This window comes from Mixophyes fleayi, chromosome 5 (genome assembly GCF_038048845.1).
Source record: "Mixophyes fleayi isolate aMixFle1 chromosome 5, aMixFle1.hap1, whole genome shotgun sequence".
Taxonomy (NCBI): domain Eukaryota; kingdom Metazoa; phylum Chordata; class Amphibia; order Anura; family Limnodynastidae; genus Mixophyes; species Mixophyes fleayi.
The window spans coordinates 38,084,763-38,102,123 of NC_134406.1; the positions used below are offsets into that span (position 1 = coordinate 38,084,763).

General features: G+C 39.9%; 1 protein-coding gene across 6 annotated transcripts in view; it reads right to left on the reverse strand.

The window, feature by feature from the left end:
- PARD3 (par-3 family cell polarity regulator) overlaps positions 1 to 17,361 on the reverse strand; it is a 404,695-nt gene that overhangs the window by 10,584 nt on the left and 376,750 nt on the right. For all 6 annotated transcript variants that reach the window (XM_075212058.1, XM_075212055.1, XM_075212053.1 and 3 more), the window contains 2 exons: positions 14,286 to 14,406; positions 965 to 1,092 (listed from right to left, as the gene is read on the reverse strand). In XM_075212058.1, coding sequence (XP_075068159.1) covers positions 965 to 1,092; positions 14,286 to 14,406 — 249 coding nt within the window. The remainder of the gene's footprint in view (positions 1 to 964; positions 1,093 to 14,285; positions 14,407 to 17,361) is intronic.

The window sequence follows — 17,361 nt, forward strand, 5'->3', positions numbered from 1 at the left end:
TCCCCCCACCCCACTGGGGCTCTCCTCGTCATCCGCGCCCTTCCTCTTGGGCTCCGGCGCCTGCTGGTCTTCCCTCCCCCCTCTCTCTAGCTGTGCTTTGAGCTTACCGAGTTACTGTGCTTATTGTTTACTGTACCGTGCCACCTTGTACTGTACTTGTTTGTCCCTGTACGGCGCTACGTGTCGCCCTATAAATAAAAATTAATAATAATAATAATTCCAACAACTGTTCGGTATTTATAGTAAAACTCGTCTTTATGAACATTGCTCACTTGGCTTTTGGTGGAAAAGCTTTACGGTTAATAAAAATAATAAAATACTCAGATCATTGATTTCAAATGACTGGAATGTCTATCCTGGGATATATTTCTAAGTGACTAACTAGTTTCCCTGAAAAATGTATTGTTGGGATTGAGCCTTCAATCTTTATGCTTCAGATATACAAAACATGAGTGTAAGATATTTACGAAAACTGCTCCCCAACTGCTCAACCACATAACAATCTGACTTCCTTCTTTTTACTCCTCTGGACATGACAGAATCAGAGTGGTTCCTATAGGCTACAGCACCTTTTATGTGCACAAGTCTTTATTTTTATACATGTTCCAATATGTGTTTTCCAGCGAAGCAGAAGAGCGCTAATGTTGGATACATACACACATGTAGGGGCAATGTACTCACGTTCATTTATCACAGAAAGGCCTGTGGCTGTCACAGTAATTGTGAACTTGATATTAATGGTGAGATTGAGGCTCCTTCCGCTGATATTTCAGCCATGGTAATGGTTTTTCTACAAGATGTAAATGACCCAACTGCGTTTTAAACCGAAAGAGAGGCTGATTCTCCTACATAGATTTATAGGTTTGTAGCCATGTGCCAAGTAGTTTGTAGTGAAACCACTTCACCGTGTGAACACTGTCCCGTTATTCTACCATGAAGTATGGGGAATGACCTGTCACGTTACCTGGGTAATGAGCTGTACTGGCGCTGGGCTTGTTGGAAGCTCTCCCGCTCCTCCTGTCTTTGTCGCTGCATCTGAACTTCCACAGACACTGAATGCCGTCCGCTCTGATTATATGTTGTGTTGTTTGGCTGGGGAGAAACAAGCAGTGTGAAAAGTGATTTTCGAGCAAAACACAAGGATGTGGACATGGTTGTTAGTTAGTCCTCCATTTGTTTATATGGCTGGATGTTTCCTTAGCCGAGGACATTTTCACATTACATTTGACAAGAAATGTCAAACAATCTGACAAGCACAAGGTGGCTATTTTGGCAAGGAGCGATTGTGATTCTGCCATTTACATTGGCTCGGAAAACTAGGCTTAATTGCAAACATATAATTTTCCTTGCAGTGCATGAACAGAGTTTAGAAGTTCCAGAGCGCTTAGTGTAAGTCATCTGGTATAAAACCATCACTGTTCAAATTTTAATGTGTTTATCAGAGCATCTGTGCAGTTTTTAGAAATGGAACTTCAACATGCTACCCGTGCATTAGATATATTTCATTTACAGGAAGCAGTAAACCTCCATAGGTGCCAATGACCCTAATCAACACTACTAACATGACTGAACAGTGGAAACATAAATGGGAAGTGTTTGAGTTAGGGCCACCAATATATTTGATGGAGAGTCTGCTGTCCTATAAAGATTATATAATAAGTATCCTTAATTCCCTAACCAACAATACCTATAATCATAACGACAGAAAATAAAACAACCCCTATTAATGTTTTTGTCTACGTTTCATAGATATGGAAGCACAGTGCGCATGTCCTCTGTCACCACAACAGACTTGCACCTAGGTATCACCATTTGCTTCGTACACTGTATTAGCCATAATATATAGCAGAGGAGGGCATCCTACATACTTAGTTCTTTTCATCATACAAAGAATAGGAGGTTATACAATTGCTAAAAACAGGTTTAATCTCCTGCAGTTGGATCCTACCTTTCAAATGTTATATCTCACACTACCATATTCCTTTTACCCCTTATAGAATTGTAACCAGATGCAACCAATCAGAAAAATTTAACCACCAAGCTGAAATCTTCATATATAAAGTATAAACACATTGATTAGATGGACGCTGACCTTCTGCTGCAACTTTATTAAATAGTAAGAGTAATGGAGTATTTCCTCCATACTTTATCAAAAACACAGAAGAAACATGCATAGACAATGAGAAGAAGGGTGCTGGCATAGGACAAAATAGCAAATCACAGCAAGTTGTGACATGGACAACACTGGCCACACCTCTAAGCATGCACATACAGTTTCTGTAAACTAGGAGATGGCAAGCCAATCAGAGTCTGAAGAAAGAGACTCAGCAGATGTTCAATAATGAGCTGACTTGCTGTCTATAGAAAATGCACAGGTATGAGCAATAGTACTGTCACAATATATTGTTTAAATATTCATCTTTATGTGAGGGCTGCTATCTCCAGAAGTCTTTACAGCGATAGGATCACATTACAAAAATGCCATCTGACAATTAACCAATTTTAACTGAATGGTCATTGTTTCCAATATGAGATATTCCTATAGCAAACCGTAGCAGCTTTATTGTGTGTTCAATGATGCTTGTAATCACTTAGAAGTGAGATATTATACCTCCCAACATCTGAGTACCTGGCATTGGTACAGGGGCACGGTGATGTCATTATGTGGGTGTGGTCACAACAAAATGGGGGCGTGGTCAGAGGGTTGCCTAGTACTGAGAAGCATTAGGCTGCCCTTTAGAAACCTCCGTTCCCTTCCAAACACTGCAGCACGCACGGGTCCACCACTGGTCTGCTATGCAGGACAAACATGTCCCCGGGTGGGACAGAGCCTTAAAATCGGGATTGTCCCACCAAAACCCAGAAATTTGGGAGGTATGCATTCTAAGAATAGGCCAATTATTTCAGAACTGAAATGTGTCAGGAAACGCTGTTGCCCAAAACTAAAAATGGCTGACATTGTAAAAGACATTATGCACTTTAAAACAGACTACAAAAGCTATCCATGCACCTGTACACACACAGTACATGAAAGGTCAGAGCATAATTATACAAATGGAAGCCATCTGACCAACATGACAACAGTCCTGTCCTCTGCACAGCTCTCGTCTGGTAGTGATTGGGGTGACCTGCTGAGAAAAACATCATTGTACACAGTACAACACACATCACAGCTGCAACGCACCACCAGGCTGATTGCCTTAAAGAACAGTCCTAGAAATCCAACTACAATGTCTCTTGCCTCTGTTTACAGCTGTTATTATTATTTTTTTTTAACAGTGGAAGAATATCCATGAGGTAACGTTTACAATCAACAAAGATGGTATTTTCCTGGTTGATTGACGTGTGCATAAAGTCTCTGGGTGATCACAGAAACTTCAAACACTGAAAGCAAGGCATGATGGGACATATAGCTCTTTCAATGTGAGCAGTCCACAGAGCACAGTAATGAGAGCTCCAGTTGCGCAACATCGCTGGTATCAGACCCTTCCTCTCCCAGGATGCCACCAAACTCTTATCCACGCACTGATCATTCTCGCCTTGATTACTGCAACCTTCTCCTTACTGGCCTCCCCATTCCGATCTCATTCTGTGATCTATACTTAACATTCTGCAACTAGACGTATCATCTTCTCTCGCCGCTCCACATCAGCCTCCCTATTCTGCCAAACATTACACTGGCTCAGCTTCTTCTACAGAATCTTCTTCCATCTCCTCACCCTCATGTGCAAGGCCCTCTCCAACTCCATTGCTTCCTACATCTCCAACCTCATCTCCATACATACTCCCTCCCGCCATCTCTGGTCGGCCAATAAGCGTCGCCTTTCCTCCCCTCTGGTAACCACATCTCACTACAGAATCCAAGATTTCTCCTGTGCTGCTGGAACAATCTCCCTTGTTCTATCAGACTATCTACTAGCCTACATAACTTCAAACAGTCATTGAAAAACCACCTGTTCAGAACAGCCTACCAGTCCTCCACTTAGCCATTTCACCATGTAGTATACCTCGCCCAGTTACATCATCCATCTCTCCCACTCTTGCTTCTTGCCCTCAGATCCCCTTATACCGGCTTACCCCCATGTGTTAACTGTTTGTCTGTCCCTTTCCCTTTAGATTGTAAGCTCTAGTGAGCAGGGTCCTCTTCCCTCTTGTTCTCATTACATACAACTTTTGCTCCCCAGTTATACTGCGCACCTCCACCTTGGGGTCTCTGGTCCTTGACTCCACTCCTTTATGGTCTTCGCACCTCTTTCAGTGATTCTAAACCTGTTAGTTGCGCCCACGCTAATAGGCACAGCTTGCGCTGAATTTACCCTTTGCACCCCATTATCCATCCAGGCCATCAGTAGCGGTGTTAAGAGTTGTAGTTATTTGGTTACTGTATTGTACTGTTATACCATGCACTGTCTTGTTATTCACCCTTTGTAATGCGCTGCGGACCTCATATGGTGCCCTATAAAGGTTATAATAATAATGAGAGCACCTTGAAATACACCTATTCTAGACTCAAAGCATTAAAAAATTGCAAGAACAGACTTGCCCTAAAAGTACTATGTTGTAAGAGCCAAGGTGTAAATATAAACAGACTACCAATAAAAATGGGGTAAATGATTTCTTGATGAAATATCTTCAAGTTCTTTCTTAACTTTCATTTTTAAACTCATTACACTAAGTCTAATGCTGCCACTTTATATGTTTTGCATTATGAGAAATTTCTATGTACATTATTAGCAGCAACATGGCTTCTTGTCTAACCAGCAGCTCTGTAAAATACAGGGCTTTCTACTTTCTTGCGTGGTTACTGTGTTACAGCCATTGAAACTTTCTGCATAAACACACAGCTTATATGAATCTAAGCCAGCGTACAATGTCAGCAGAGCATTTACAAAGCAGTACTAGGACTAATTGGAAATATATAATTATATGATATATTGAGTACATGGAATTGAATTCTAGCCATTGTGCATCAAAATTACAACCCCGTAATTCAATAGCTCAGGAGATGTCCTTGAATTTGTTTCCATCTCAGATTTTAAGGTTGCTAAGGGGAACGTGCAACATTTTCTTTTTCATTAAAAGCAAGCAGCAATCGGGAGCAGATGTATTAATTCAGACAGAATGCAACACTTTGTGTGTACCCCTGTGTAGTGCACAAGCAGACATTGAAAGCAATTCTCTAAAGGTTATTATGACTCTTGGCTAATGCACTGCAGGGGGGCACAGAAATAAATGTATGCCTGAGTAACCGACTGCCACAAAGCGAAATCTTCAAAGATCTGCTGCCCCCCGAAATGTACTGAAGCCCCAGCACACTATATATTTTACTGCATCTTGTAGCAATTTTAAAGCAAAAGATTTCTTAGAAGGAAAATACATTTCAATAACTGAGACTTAAAAAGGTGAACTTTGTTATTTTTTTTTTTTAAATCACTTCTTTTTTGTACCATTTCTATAAAGTAGAGAGGAGTAATTCAATCAAGACCTTTTCCATTTGTCATTTTTTTATTGTAATACAAAACTTTGGCAATTTATACAACTTGTGTTTCTTACACAGTCAGATGTGTAGATACACAACTATGCATACACAATTCAAAACATACAACTTTATGTATATCGGCACATAGCAAATAAAATATGTGCAGTTTTAACTCTTCAGCTTCAAATTAGAACATTTTAGAGCTCAGATTTTGGCAAAAGTGCACAAGGTGCAGTGGCGCACGCAGGGGAAGGGGTGTTCTGGGTCTCCCTCCGCTAACTAAGTGTCCACCATAGCAGCACAGTACTATACAGCAGCCGCGGCGCTGTCAAATAAGCGTCCGCGGCGGTGCTGTATTGTACAGTGCTGCCGAAACGGAGCTGCTGCGCATGCGCCCGCTCTCGCTTGTTTTGGTTTGTTTTTTTTTTGGTCAGGGGGGGGGAAATACCCCCGTGACAATCCTGCGTGCGCCCCTGAGGTGGGGAGCAAGTTACAATATAGGCACATTGGTTTTCATAGATTTATGGGTGAAAAGCACAAAAATTAGATTTTGTTTGGTAGAGCGAAAATGGGATAATGGGGAGGAGGACGGAGTGTGGCAAATTTGTAAAGGTATTCTTTGTTCTGGAGATGGGTGCACATCCATTACCACTCCACAGAGACGCTTGGAAGACTGGGATATCTCTATACCATACTTGCACACTCTCCCAGAAAGTCCGGGATACTCCCAAATTCCGGGTAGGTCTCCCGGGAGAGGAGGCAATTCTCCCGCAACCTGCCCACTTCCCAGTGAAGTAGGCAGGATGGGAGCCTAAATGACGTGACAAAATGCAGATTTAGTCATGGGGGGCAGCGCCAAAATGATGTGATTGCCACGCTCTGCTCCCTTATGGCCTCCCACCCCCACTTCCGGGATCTCCCGGACATCAAAAATGAAAAGTCGGCATCTATGCTCTATACATACAATACGAGGCATGTTACCATGCTTTTTTGCGCTTGCACATTTTCAGGAAGAAAAAAAAAAAGAAAATACATTTAAGGGTCTACGCCAAGCAGTAAAATCAGAGATGGGGTTTAAGGTGTCCAAACATCATTCATTTCACAGGAAGAGTTACTTTTTGGGTGGAGCTTAAATAAGTTGCAGGACTTGTACCCTCCAATAGGGCAACTTCATGAACTGCACATGGGAAGTGTTAATAATCACTCCCAAAGGAGTGTACCTTATTCAGAAAAAATGAGGAGACACTATGCATCTATCAGATGTTCACCATGCAGATGCCAAATATATCTACATAAAAAACAAGACAGGCAGATGGGCAAATGCTGATCTAGTTTTTGAACTTCAAATGAATCATACTATCCCATCATAATGAACTGTGTCTTGTCTTCCCATTTGTGGTGTGTAGTGTGTAAGTGACTGTGTACAGATGTCACTCCCCTCATCCCAGACATCATCATTGATTTTCATAATATATATATGTATATATATATATATATATATCTATAATATAAATGCTTAGTGGCGTGTGTTAGTCTGTCTGTGTGTGTGGAAAAAATAAAACCAAGCTGCAGCGCCACCTGCTGGGCGGAGTTATACACTGACCTACTAAATTCTTAGTGTGTGTGGGAAAAAAATTCAGAAAGGGCTGAAATTTGGTATACTAAAATGTTTTCAATTTGTTAATTGTTAAAAGTGTTTATAAAGATTTTAAAAAAATATATATATATTTCTTGAAGGAGAAGTGACAGTTGGGAGTGGTTGGTGGTTGCCGGGGGTGACAGTGGGGAGTGGTTGGTGGTTGCCGGGGGTGACAGAGCGAGAGGAGTGTGATACTCAGGACCGCTGAGAGAGATCCCGGTGTCTGGATAGACATCTGGATAGATGTGGCGATGAAAATGAAGGATGAGGTGATGGAGAAGAATGATGAGGTGGTGACATGTGGACAAAACCACGCTAAAAAAGGGCGTTTACGTCGGGAAGTAACGCTGTTCCCCTGAGGAGGCCTGGGCTAGCCCCAAATGCATGACAAGAACCTTTTTAACACCTTAAGTAGCTTGATTTGACTAGAATGCATGAATATCATGCACGGGTTAACATATATATATATACATATATATATATACATATACATATATATACACATATATATATATATATATATATATATATATATATATATATATATATATATATATATACACACACACACATATACACACACACATATACACATATATAAACACACACATAGATACACACACACATATACATACACGCAAACACTGAATATTGTGAAAGTGTTCCATGATAGAAGAATGCATTTTGGTCATACTTAGATACTGGCATCTTGTTTTGTTACAAAACATTTTATTCCCATTATATGAACATTACAGCATATATCTGACATCCATCATGCATTACAGTACTTATCTTACAATGTCAGTGTATAATAGAAGATCTACATGAAGTCGCCCATTTAGATGTGACCTGGTAGAAGGTATATTCTTTGTGTTGGTTAGATCCTAATGCAATTCCTAACAGCAGTTATTATTTAGCTGCACACAGCAGAGATGAATCAATCAAACCCAAAAGCCAAGTTCTAAATGGATTGAATGGAATATTACCACCTGTTCCTGCAGTCAGATCTGAGGTGCACACCACCTTTGTAAGCAAACTATGTCATTACAATTGGATTTGGTTTGAGGCCTCATTCATCTGGCGGTAAAGCAGTTAAATATAACAAAGATAATATCTGTTTTAAACTTCCCCTTCAGAAAGCTGCCATCTGCTCAGCAAAAGTATTATTTGAAGTCTGAATGTTAAGTATGTTAATGATATTGCTTCAATTCACTATCACGGCCGGGAAAACAGACATCTGCTTAACAAGTATATGAGCAGGAAGCCGGATTGCCCCTCTACTTAAATAAAAACCAGCATTGTTTATGCTGTTTCCGTGGGATGCATTTTACAGGAAAAGCCAGCTATGGAAGGGTACAAGAAACCTGTTGTTCTTAACTGAAGTCAAACTGCAACTCCCAGTTTCACACGTTGCTTTCCTGCTTTATAGTGGGGAGATCAAACTAGAAGATGTTGAAGAATTGGCTACAGGTTCTCCTATCCAGGAACCAGAAGCGTTTGTCCTGGGCCTTATGTGTTCGACCAATAAATGGTGCATTGTACAGTATCACCACTGGTGGGGTAAATGGTTTGGTACCCTAGGAAATGATGCAACACTGTTCTTATAGTCATCCAGACGTACACATGGGCTGACACCATCATCCTGTGTCTGCTGATGGCCCTAAGTGAAACAGGTAAATCAAACAAAATGCAGACTGCCTAAATAACTAGTTCTGTTCTGTATTTACTATTGGAAATGAGTCACTTGAAATGAGGAGGAGAAAGACTGAAATGTTACACAGGGCCATCTTAACAACATTATAAGCCCCCAGACAAAGCCATGTACCGGGCCCTACCTACACGGCCACTCACAGGAATAAACATTTAAATTATCGATAAAATTAAGTTTAGATTTATTGTTACCTGCAAAAAGTCATAAAGGGCCAACATACCCATCACACCCCTCCCATGCCATCAAACCTAACTAAATGCCCCTTGCATGCCCATCAGACCTCTCCATATGACCCTTACATCCACATCAGCTGCTTTTGTCCCCCTTCATGACTCCCCTTTTTTTACACACACTGTGCCTTCTATTATGCTCCTGTTGTCCCCCTTCATCATGCTTCTGGTCTACCCTTCCCCCCAAAGCCCCTGTATCAGATACTGTGCCCTCCATTATGCTCGTCTGTCCCCCTTCATCATGCTTCTGGTCTACCCTTGCCCCCAAAGCCCCTGTATCAGATACTGTGCCCTCCATTATGCTCGTCTGTCCCCCTTCATCATGCTTCTGGTCTACCCTTGCCCCCAAAGCCCCTGTATCAGATACTGTGCCCTCCATTATGCTCGTCTGTCCCCCTTCATCATGCTTCTGGTCTACCCTTGCCCCCAAAGCCCCTGTATCAGATACTGTGCCCTCCATTATGCTCGTCTGTCCCCCTTCATCATGCTTCTGGTCTACCCTTGCCCCCCCGCCCCCCCCCCCCCCCAGCCCCTGTATCAGATACAGAGCCCTTTATTATTGTACTGTTTGTCCCCCTACACTTACCTTTCTATTGCCTTCTTTTCTGTTTTCTTTCTTCCTCACCTGCTTCTCCGTCGTGTTGCGGCTCCTCCATGCTGTGCTCCTCACTGTGAATGTTGGACGTGATGATGTCACGCCCAACATTCAGAGTGAGTGCAGCACGTAGGAGGGGAATAGGAGGGAGCCGGATCACCACCGCATGACCACAAAAAAGTTATTTTCTTTTTTTCTTCTTTATTACTTCAGAGCCCTGCCTATGGGGCCCCCTTGCCCGAAAGGCCCACGGGCTGTTACCCAGCGTGCCCAATGAGAAAGATGTCCCTGACGTTACAAAAGGAAGAACTTAAAGACTTTGTAATAGTCTCCCAACAGTTGGATACATATAACTACTGTTTCTGTATTATGATCCCTTGCTTTTAGCGGCCAGGTGCAGACGTCACACTGAAGACACCGTTCTCCTGCCGATACGCAGAAGGTGGAAAAAGAATAATTAATTGTATTGAATACTGGATTTGCCTTTTTTGCTTACCCTTGTCCCAATCCTCACCATAGAAGACAGGAAAAAAGTTAAATCCACAGAATATAATAAGTCCTTTTATAATTCTTTACCGACAGATAAGATGGAGAAATTACTGTGCAGATCTCTCAAACTAATGATTAAAGACCTGATTTATAACCATGATAATGACGTGACATATTTTGTATTACATACCCTCTAGAATGTAAGCTCCTATGAGGACGGCCCTCTCTCCTAATGTTTTCCTTATGTAATTTTGGGGGTTTTAATGTAATTATGTAAACTTGCTACTTGTAGTTTATCACTTTTGCACTTACATTATTTGTTGTATGATCTAACCCCTTATGTATAGTCCTGCAGAACATTTGTGGCACTTTATAAATAAAAGGTAATAATATTATTACACATGTATTGAAGGTAACCTGTAACTTTTTATTTATTCTCAACTATTTTGTAGTTGCCGTTTGAAAATGGATGACTTCTTAATAGAACTAAATAAGCCTGCTGGTGTATCACTCTAAACGAGTACATTTCATCCACAAATATTAAGACATGGCTTGATCTATAACCCATTGTTATCAGATGATGTAGTTTATAATATGAGCACCTCCCAAATGACCCCAGCTGAAGAGAGCATTCACTTCGGCAGCACTGAGGCTCCGAGAGAACTCCCAAGGTCATTCAAACACTAGTACGGCCAACGCATTTCGCACAGATGTGTGCTGTGTGCACACAGACATCATCAGGAACTATACACAGCAGAGCTGTTAATCTAACATTTTGACACCAGGAAATAAAATAAAGAATTTTAGGATAGGAATAAACGGGTTGGTCTTGTATAATAATTTACACTTCCATCCGCTCTTTCATTTTTAAATATTTGCTAATATAGAAAAGTAAATTTTAAGGAATAATAACAGGAAATTATATAGGTCACAGTTATGGTAAAGGAAGCCGTGTATTGTGAGTCTAATGTTGAAAAGAGCTGAACAAAGGAAATTAAGTTAAAGAGCTAAGAATGATCAATGTATAAGACAATCAATAGATAAGAGTCAAATTTTATTGGGGCTTTGACTTTGTAAACCTACAAGGTATTCAATTTTGTAAATGAGGACCATGCATAAGTAGATTTTTATAGACTACATCTGTGTTACGGAAGAATACAAAGCTCACTTAAGTGGATTGACATATGAATTGGAGGATATATTTTCCGTATGGTACAAAAGACAAACCAATATTTATTATACTATATCCACATGTAACATATCCAAATACTGCCTAGCTAAACCCGATAAAATACATAGTCCCACATTTGTATAAAATAAAATTTAAAAAACAAAGCTATGGAGACCGACGTCTACATATTTAGGAACAATCATAGCTTTTCCCATTCTCAGAATTTCGGCCAACAGAAAGAGAGCCTTGTGCAGGTGCGCGGTCTCTATGGGATTGTAAATGGCCAACTTCCATCTATTCTCTAAAGTAATGAAAATAATATCATTGTGGTCAAAAATGTTTCCTATTAATTACTCAGAGTTTTACAACTGCAGCCGTAAATTTTTCAAATAACGTTAAGTCTCCAGTAAAGTTTTTTTTAAAGATCTAGTTGTTTTATTCTCAACATATTTTTCTAGTGCTGTGTGTGAATTGCCTGGTGCAGCAATGAGTTCCTTTATGATAGCGTTATGACTTATTTATATTTATTTTTTATCATTTTAATTACCAGAAAGAACATGATGCAAGTTTAGATACTGTACTATGGACGTCTTTACACATTGGGATTTCTGCAATACTGACTGAAACATGGCTGAACTTCACTTACAACCGATATTCTGCTTTGAAAACCTTCCTGTATTATGGAAACATGGTATAACATTTTAGATACAAAATCTTTGTAATTAAAAATCAGATTATTCTCTTACTATTTTTGGGGGGAAAACCTATTACTACAAATCGCAACCTCTAGAACCCAATGTTTTCACCACAGGGTGATTGGATTGTTTACAGAGATTTAAAAGAGAATCATTGATCCACTAAGAAAACAGCAAGCGCCCACACAGATCATGGACGGGACAAGGTAGAACTTGCGCACTTCAGTTTGAGTGATGGCGTGGATGAAAAATGTCTCACTCTCAATATCGGAGAACTTCACCTCTATGTAATAATATAGATAGTTACCCATGTCATCTTTACTGGATTCTTCATTTAAAAATGCCAACAATATAAACATATTCTCTATTTATATTATCTAAGCTTAGTATGTGGTTCTTCGCTAATTTAGATTTCCAAAATGCTAGACATGCCTCACATTGTGAACATACATGTATGATCAAGGTGGCCACACACAGACAATGCTGCTGCTCAGCCAGATCACGCAGCCACACTATCAATGTCCAGATTGACCACACACTTTTGTGGTTATCGAGACGCACATATAGACTGATAGGGTAGTACTTCCAAACACATAGCCGAATAATGATCTGATCAATTTCAGATTATTAGCATTGTTTTGGGGTCGTGCGTTGTGCAATCAGCATGGGAGAGAGCAAAGGCTTTACAGTATAGTGTGTACATCTGTCAATTATACTCACTGGTTAGAATAAACTAAATAAGGTAACACTAATGATCCAGCATGACTAATGATTGTTTTAAATGAAGGTTTCAATACAATATAAACACTCACAGAGGGACAATTATAATTACTGTAAGGCATTAACAATAGCCTATGCAGGTCTATTTAAAGCAGGCATATCAAACTCAAATGACAGTGTGCTGCCGGGACCAAGTACAGCTTAGTGAGAGCCACATTCGTTCTAAATAAGGGCACATACTGTACTATATAGTAAACAATTTCAGGGATAACTACAATTCTAACCTAAGTCTATATTGATATTTTCCAAACAGCTGTGTTTTGTTTTAGACTATCATCTGCAATTCCATCCCAATTTTTAAATACATGAGAACTGCTAACCCAACTTACTAAATCACTATTACCATTTTTTAAAAGATATGTTTGCTTACTTTACCTAGTATCTATGGTACTACACACCTCCCAATGTTAGAGTGCTGTGAATCGGGCAGAGGGCATGGCGAAGTCACAATGGGGATGTGGTCATCTCAAGGGGTGTGTCTAGCACTTCCGATGCAGTAGGCTGCACCTTACCCCCTCCCCTTACCTGTTAAAATCCATCCATTACCATATAAACCTGCAACTGTTGTGCAGGATATTACTCCAAAATCTTTAACCCGAGGGACAGAGCCCTCAGTTGGGTGGTATAGTACGAGTAAGCTAAGCTACTGCTTGCAGAGTTCACCCTTCAGTATTCAGCTATTACTTCTCTGTGTTTCCAACCAGATCTCTCCTGTCCATTTAAATGAGGTGTAAACATCCTTTTACAATACTACAATATCTTGGTGGCATGACAAGGGATGTGGGTGACATCACTGGGAGAGGGTTATGACATCATTACGTTTGATCACAGCATGTTCACAGTGTTAAACTTATATCTAGATTTCCCTGCGCTAGGTCCAACTAATCACAGTTTGAGGTTACAGTTCCTTTAACACAGATGTTCTAGAACACCTTAAAATGTTTGTGGTGCACTTAGCTTATTAATACCTTGAAGCACATAACAATGATCACATATGGTCTAATAGATATGTGCATTACTTTAAATCAGAATGAACTTTTAAAAATTTAGTGCTGAACCCAATAATCTATTTTTCATACAAACAAGACATCGAAATCAAAATTCTGACTGAAGAATAAATGTGAAGGAAACTTTAGTCTGCACTGCTTGTATTGCTCAGTAGTAGCGTAAAGTTTTTGTTTTGAACAATTTAAATTCTTTGTACGCCTCTTTCACAGATCTGTGATTTTTGTATTTGCTACTTTGAAGAATAAACAGTATGATATAGCAAGAAACAAGGAAACATGATATCACCTAAGTGACTCGCCAGATGGCGAAGTCAGATATGAAATTAAATTATCCATAATGGACACATGCTGTGACAATAAGGACAGGAGTTGAAAGGTCATAAGAAGTTGGTTCCATGGCACCTTACAGACTAACACGCACAGGAGCGGGTCTTATTGAGGAATCCCTTTTCCTTCACTGCTAGTTAATGGATGATTTAAAGCACTCACCCAAGGTTGTTCAAAACTGTAGGTACGCCTGCGTTCATCCACATCATCTTCATGTCTGGCTTGCTGGAATTCTTGACGGAGGCGCTGTATCCGGTCATGGTTGCTTGGAGTTGACCGATTGCTGAAACAAATATGAAAATTGAATTAGTCATTGAGCAAAATAGTTTGTGAAATTCTGAGTGCAACCTTTGAAAGTGAAAAGAACAATTTCACATATACAGAATGGCCCTTTTGCACAACCCTTAAACAAAATATGACTCTAGCCTTGGAAAGACCATTATAGGCTCTCAGAGCTCCAGAAAAGGCTTCCTGAAACCGGGTCTGTTGTGAAACTACAGGTCCCAGCATGCTCTGTCATTTACTTTCACAATATCGCTAAACTTCAGTTAACTAGAGAACATTCTTTCTACTTTATGGGAATATATTGGGGACATTAAAAGGGACATGAACTTAAAACCACTAAAATGTAGCTATTTTGTGACAACAACAATATTTGTCAAACTTTTATTTCAAACCATACAATAATGAATATGCTTTGTAGGAGCTGAATATATCTTATCCAAGTATTGCAGCAGCACAGAGATAAAATAATGTTAAGTTGTGGCAATAAGTATTACTTTAATACATAGGCAATAAATCTTGTACCCTGATGTCGGTGGTAGCCAGTTTAATGGTACTGACTACCACCATCTTTGTCCTCATGTCGTCTTCTCCAGTGTCGGGGTAGTCAGTACCGTTAATAGGTACTACACCCCCTGACGTAAATGACATTTAAGACAGACACCTCATTCTCCCAGTATTTGCCCTCTCTGGAGGACTGGAAAGCCTTTTGCAGACCCTGTGACCCTGAAGCAGTGATATGTAGTCCCTGGTACTCATACAAGACCACAGTCACATAGTCCAGCCAGTCACCCACCATGAATGAGTGAGAGCGCTGAGTTACAGATACAGTCAAGAGCGGAAGTACCACTCTGATCTCCAGTTGTTGCAGGCCTGAGTGATGTGTGACTATGGCTAAAGTAATAAGAAGAAAAACCTGACCTGTCCGTATATTAAAAAACAACAAAAGGAAATAAGAATAAAGAAAGAATAAAATATTCCTAATAGGCTGCTGAGCAGAGCCCCCCCCCCCCCCCCCCAACCCCGGGCAAAAATTTGCCAGCCCTCCCCTGAAGTTACCCATACTAGCCACTATTGGAAATTCCCAAAGGGGAGTCCAACCAATAATCTTATTCCCCTTATATTCCTCCCCTGATAAAACAGCTGTTCTATTAAGTATTAATGTTAAAGAACACCTCTTCCTGTACCCCGTGCACACCGAGCAGATACCCAAGAGAATAGTGGTATCTGAGTGGTTGGCTGCAGCCAGCTACTGTCCAATCAGATGCCATTATTCTCTACCAGACAGCCCCACCTGCAGCGCACCCAGGAAGAGAAGCCTGTAATGCGGATGAATTGGAAACCTTGCTGGGAGATATACAAGTAATACGCCAACTACCGGGGGAGGAGAGAGGGGCTTTGGAAATAATGAGAGTATTACAAGACTTAACAACTGAAATAACTAGAAATAGCAAAGACGGGTATGTTTCTCACTGCGAGTTTCACTTCAATGGACAAATGTAAGTGATATGTCCATTTAACTCAGTTCTCCTGCTCAGAGGCTGAATAAATATTGCAATTAAATTAACAGCCATTACAAATTAGAATGGTGTTTTAAATATGCATTAAAAGGTGAAAGTTGCTTGCCACATATTAAGAAGCTGCTTATCTGCCAAACGCATATCGCCGGCTACTTTATGATCATTGAAGAGTTCTGTCAGTGCACTCAATTTACTGACTTTCACTAATCAATGAGACAACGTCATACCTTACTCTCCTTTCTGACTACTATACTAAGAAAAATACCAACCAGACAGAATAATGTGTTATTCAGTTCAATATTACATAATTTACCCCTTATTTTCTTATTACATATGTATTCCATTCATATAAATAATGCTATTGGGGGTGCTACCATTCAATCACTAGATAACATTAGATATACCAAGAAACAGTTGTGTGTTATTCCATTGTGGGGAATAACGTTAAAGCTTACTTCTAGAATATTACTTATTAGATGATTTAGGATAGACGTTTATAAATGATTTTAGAGTGGAGATTAGATTAATCACAACATGTGATATAACACATACAGAACTATAATAGAATTCACTATTATGGGGATTACTGCGGTACCTTTTAGGTTTAATTTAGATTAGCACATAATGTAAATGTATGATTTACTGTTTATTTTTATAGAGCACTTTAATAATTTATACATTTTTATTGGAGCATAACACAGGACAGATGCAGACATACACAATTTTATGGTTATCACTGTAGATATCTAGACATTTCACACCATTGACATTTCAGTAACTCATTCATTTAGCTATGTAAAAAAAAATAAAAAATATTTATTTATACACTGTATATCCCATGGCTTTGGGTATTCATAATCCCCCCAATACAATTTGAGGTAACCATTTAAAAAAAGGTTAGCGTGACCCATAGCAGCCAACCAGAATCTCATTTTCAATTGCTGGTTAGAAAATTAAACATTTGATTGGCTGTCTCTCAGCTGTCTCATTTAGGCGGAGAGTCCCAAGTTGAGGGACTGTCCTGTCTTCCAGACCTGTGGGAAGTTGGGAGGTATGTCCTTGCTCACCAACCAGCAGTTCAAAGCTATTTTAGGGAAAAGGTATTTAAGGGAGGAAATGCTGGTCACGCAACCAGGGGAACACACATTCTGCGTGACCATGACCTTTTCGCACGTGCGCCATGCTAAATTTGTCTCAATCACTTCAGGGGCAAAGTTGAGAGGTATGTAACTGTATAACAAGGAAGGGAAGAACAGTATGAAACACTATATTGTAACACAGGACTTCCGCAAATGCCTGGAAATTTTAAAATGTATACTAGACAAATATAAAATTAAATCTTAACAACGGTAAAATAAAGGTGCATACAGTTCTCTCTCTCTGTCCATTTCAGATATGAGTAAACAGATTAGCACATGCTTATCGCACAAGATACA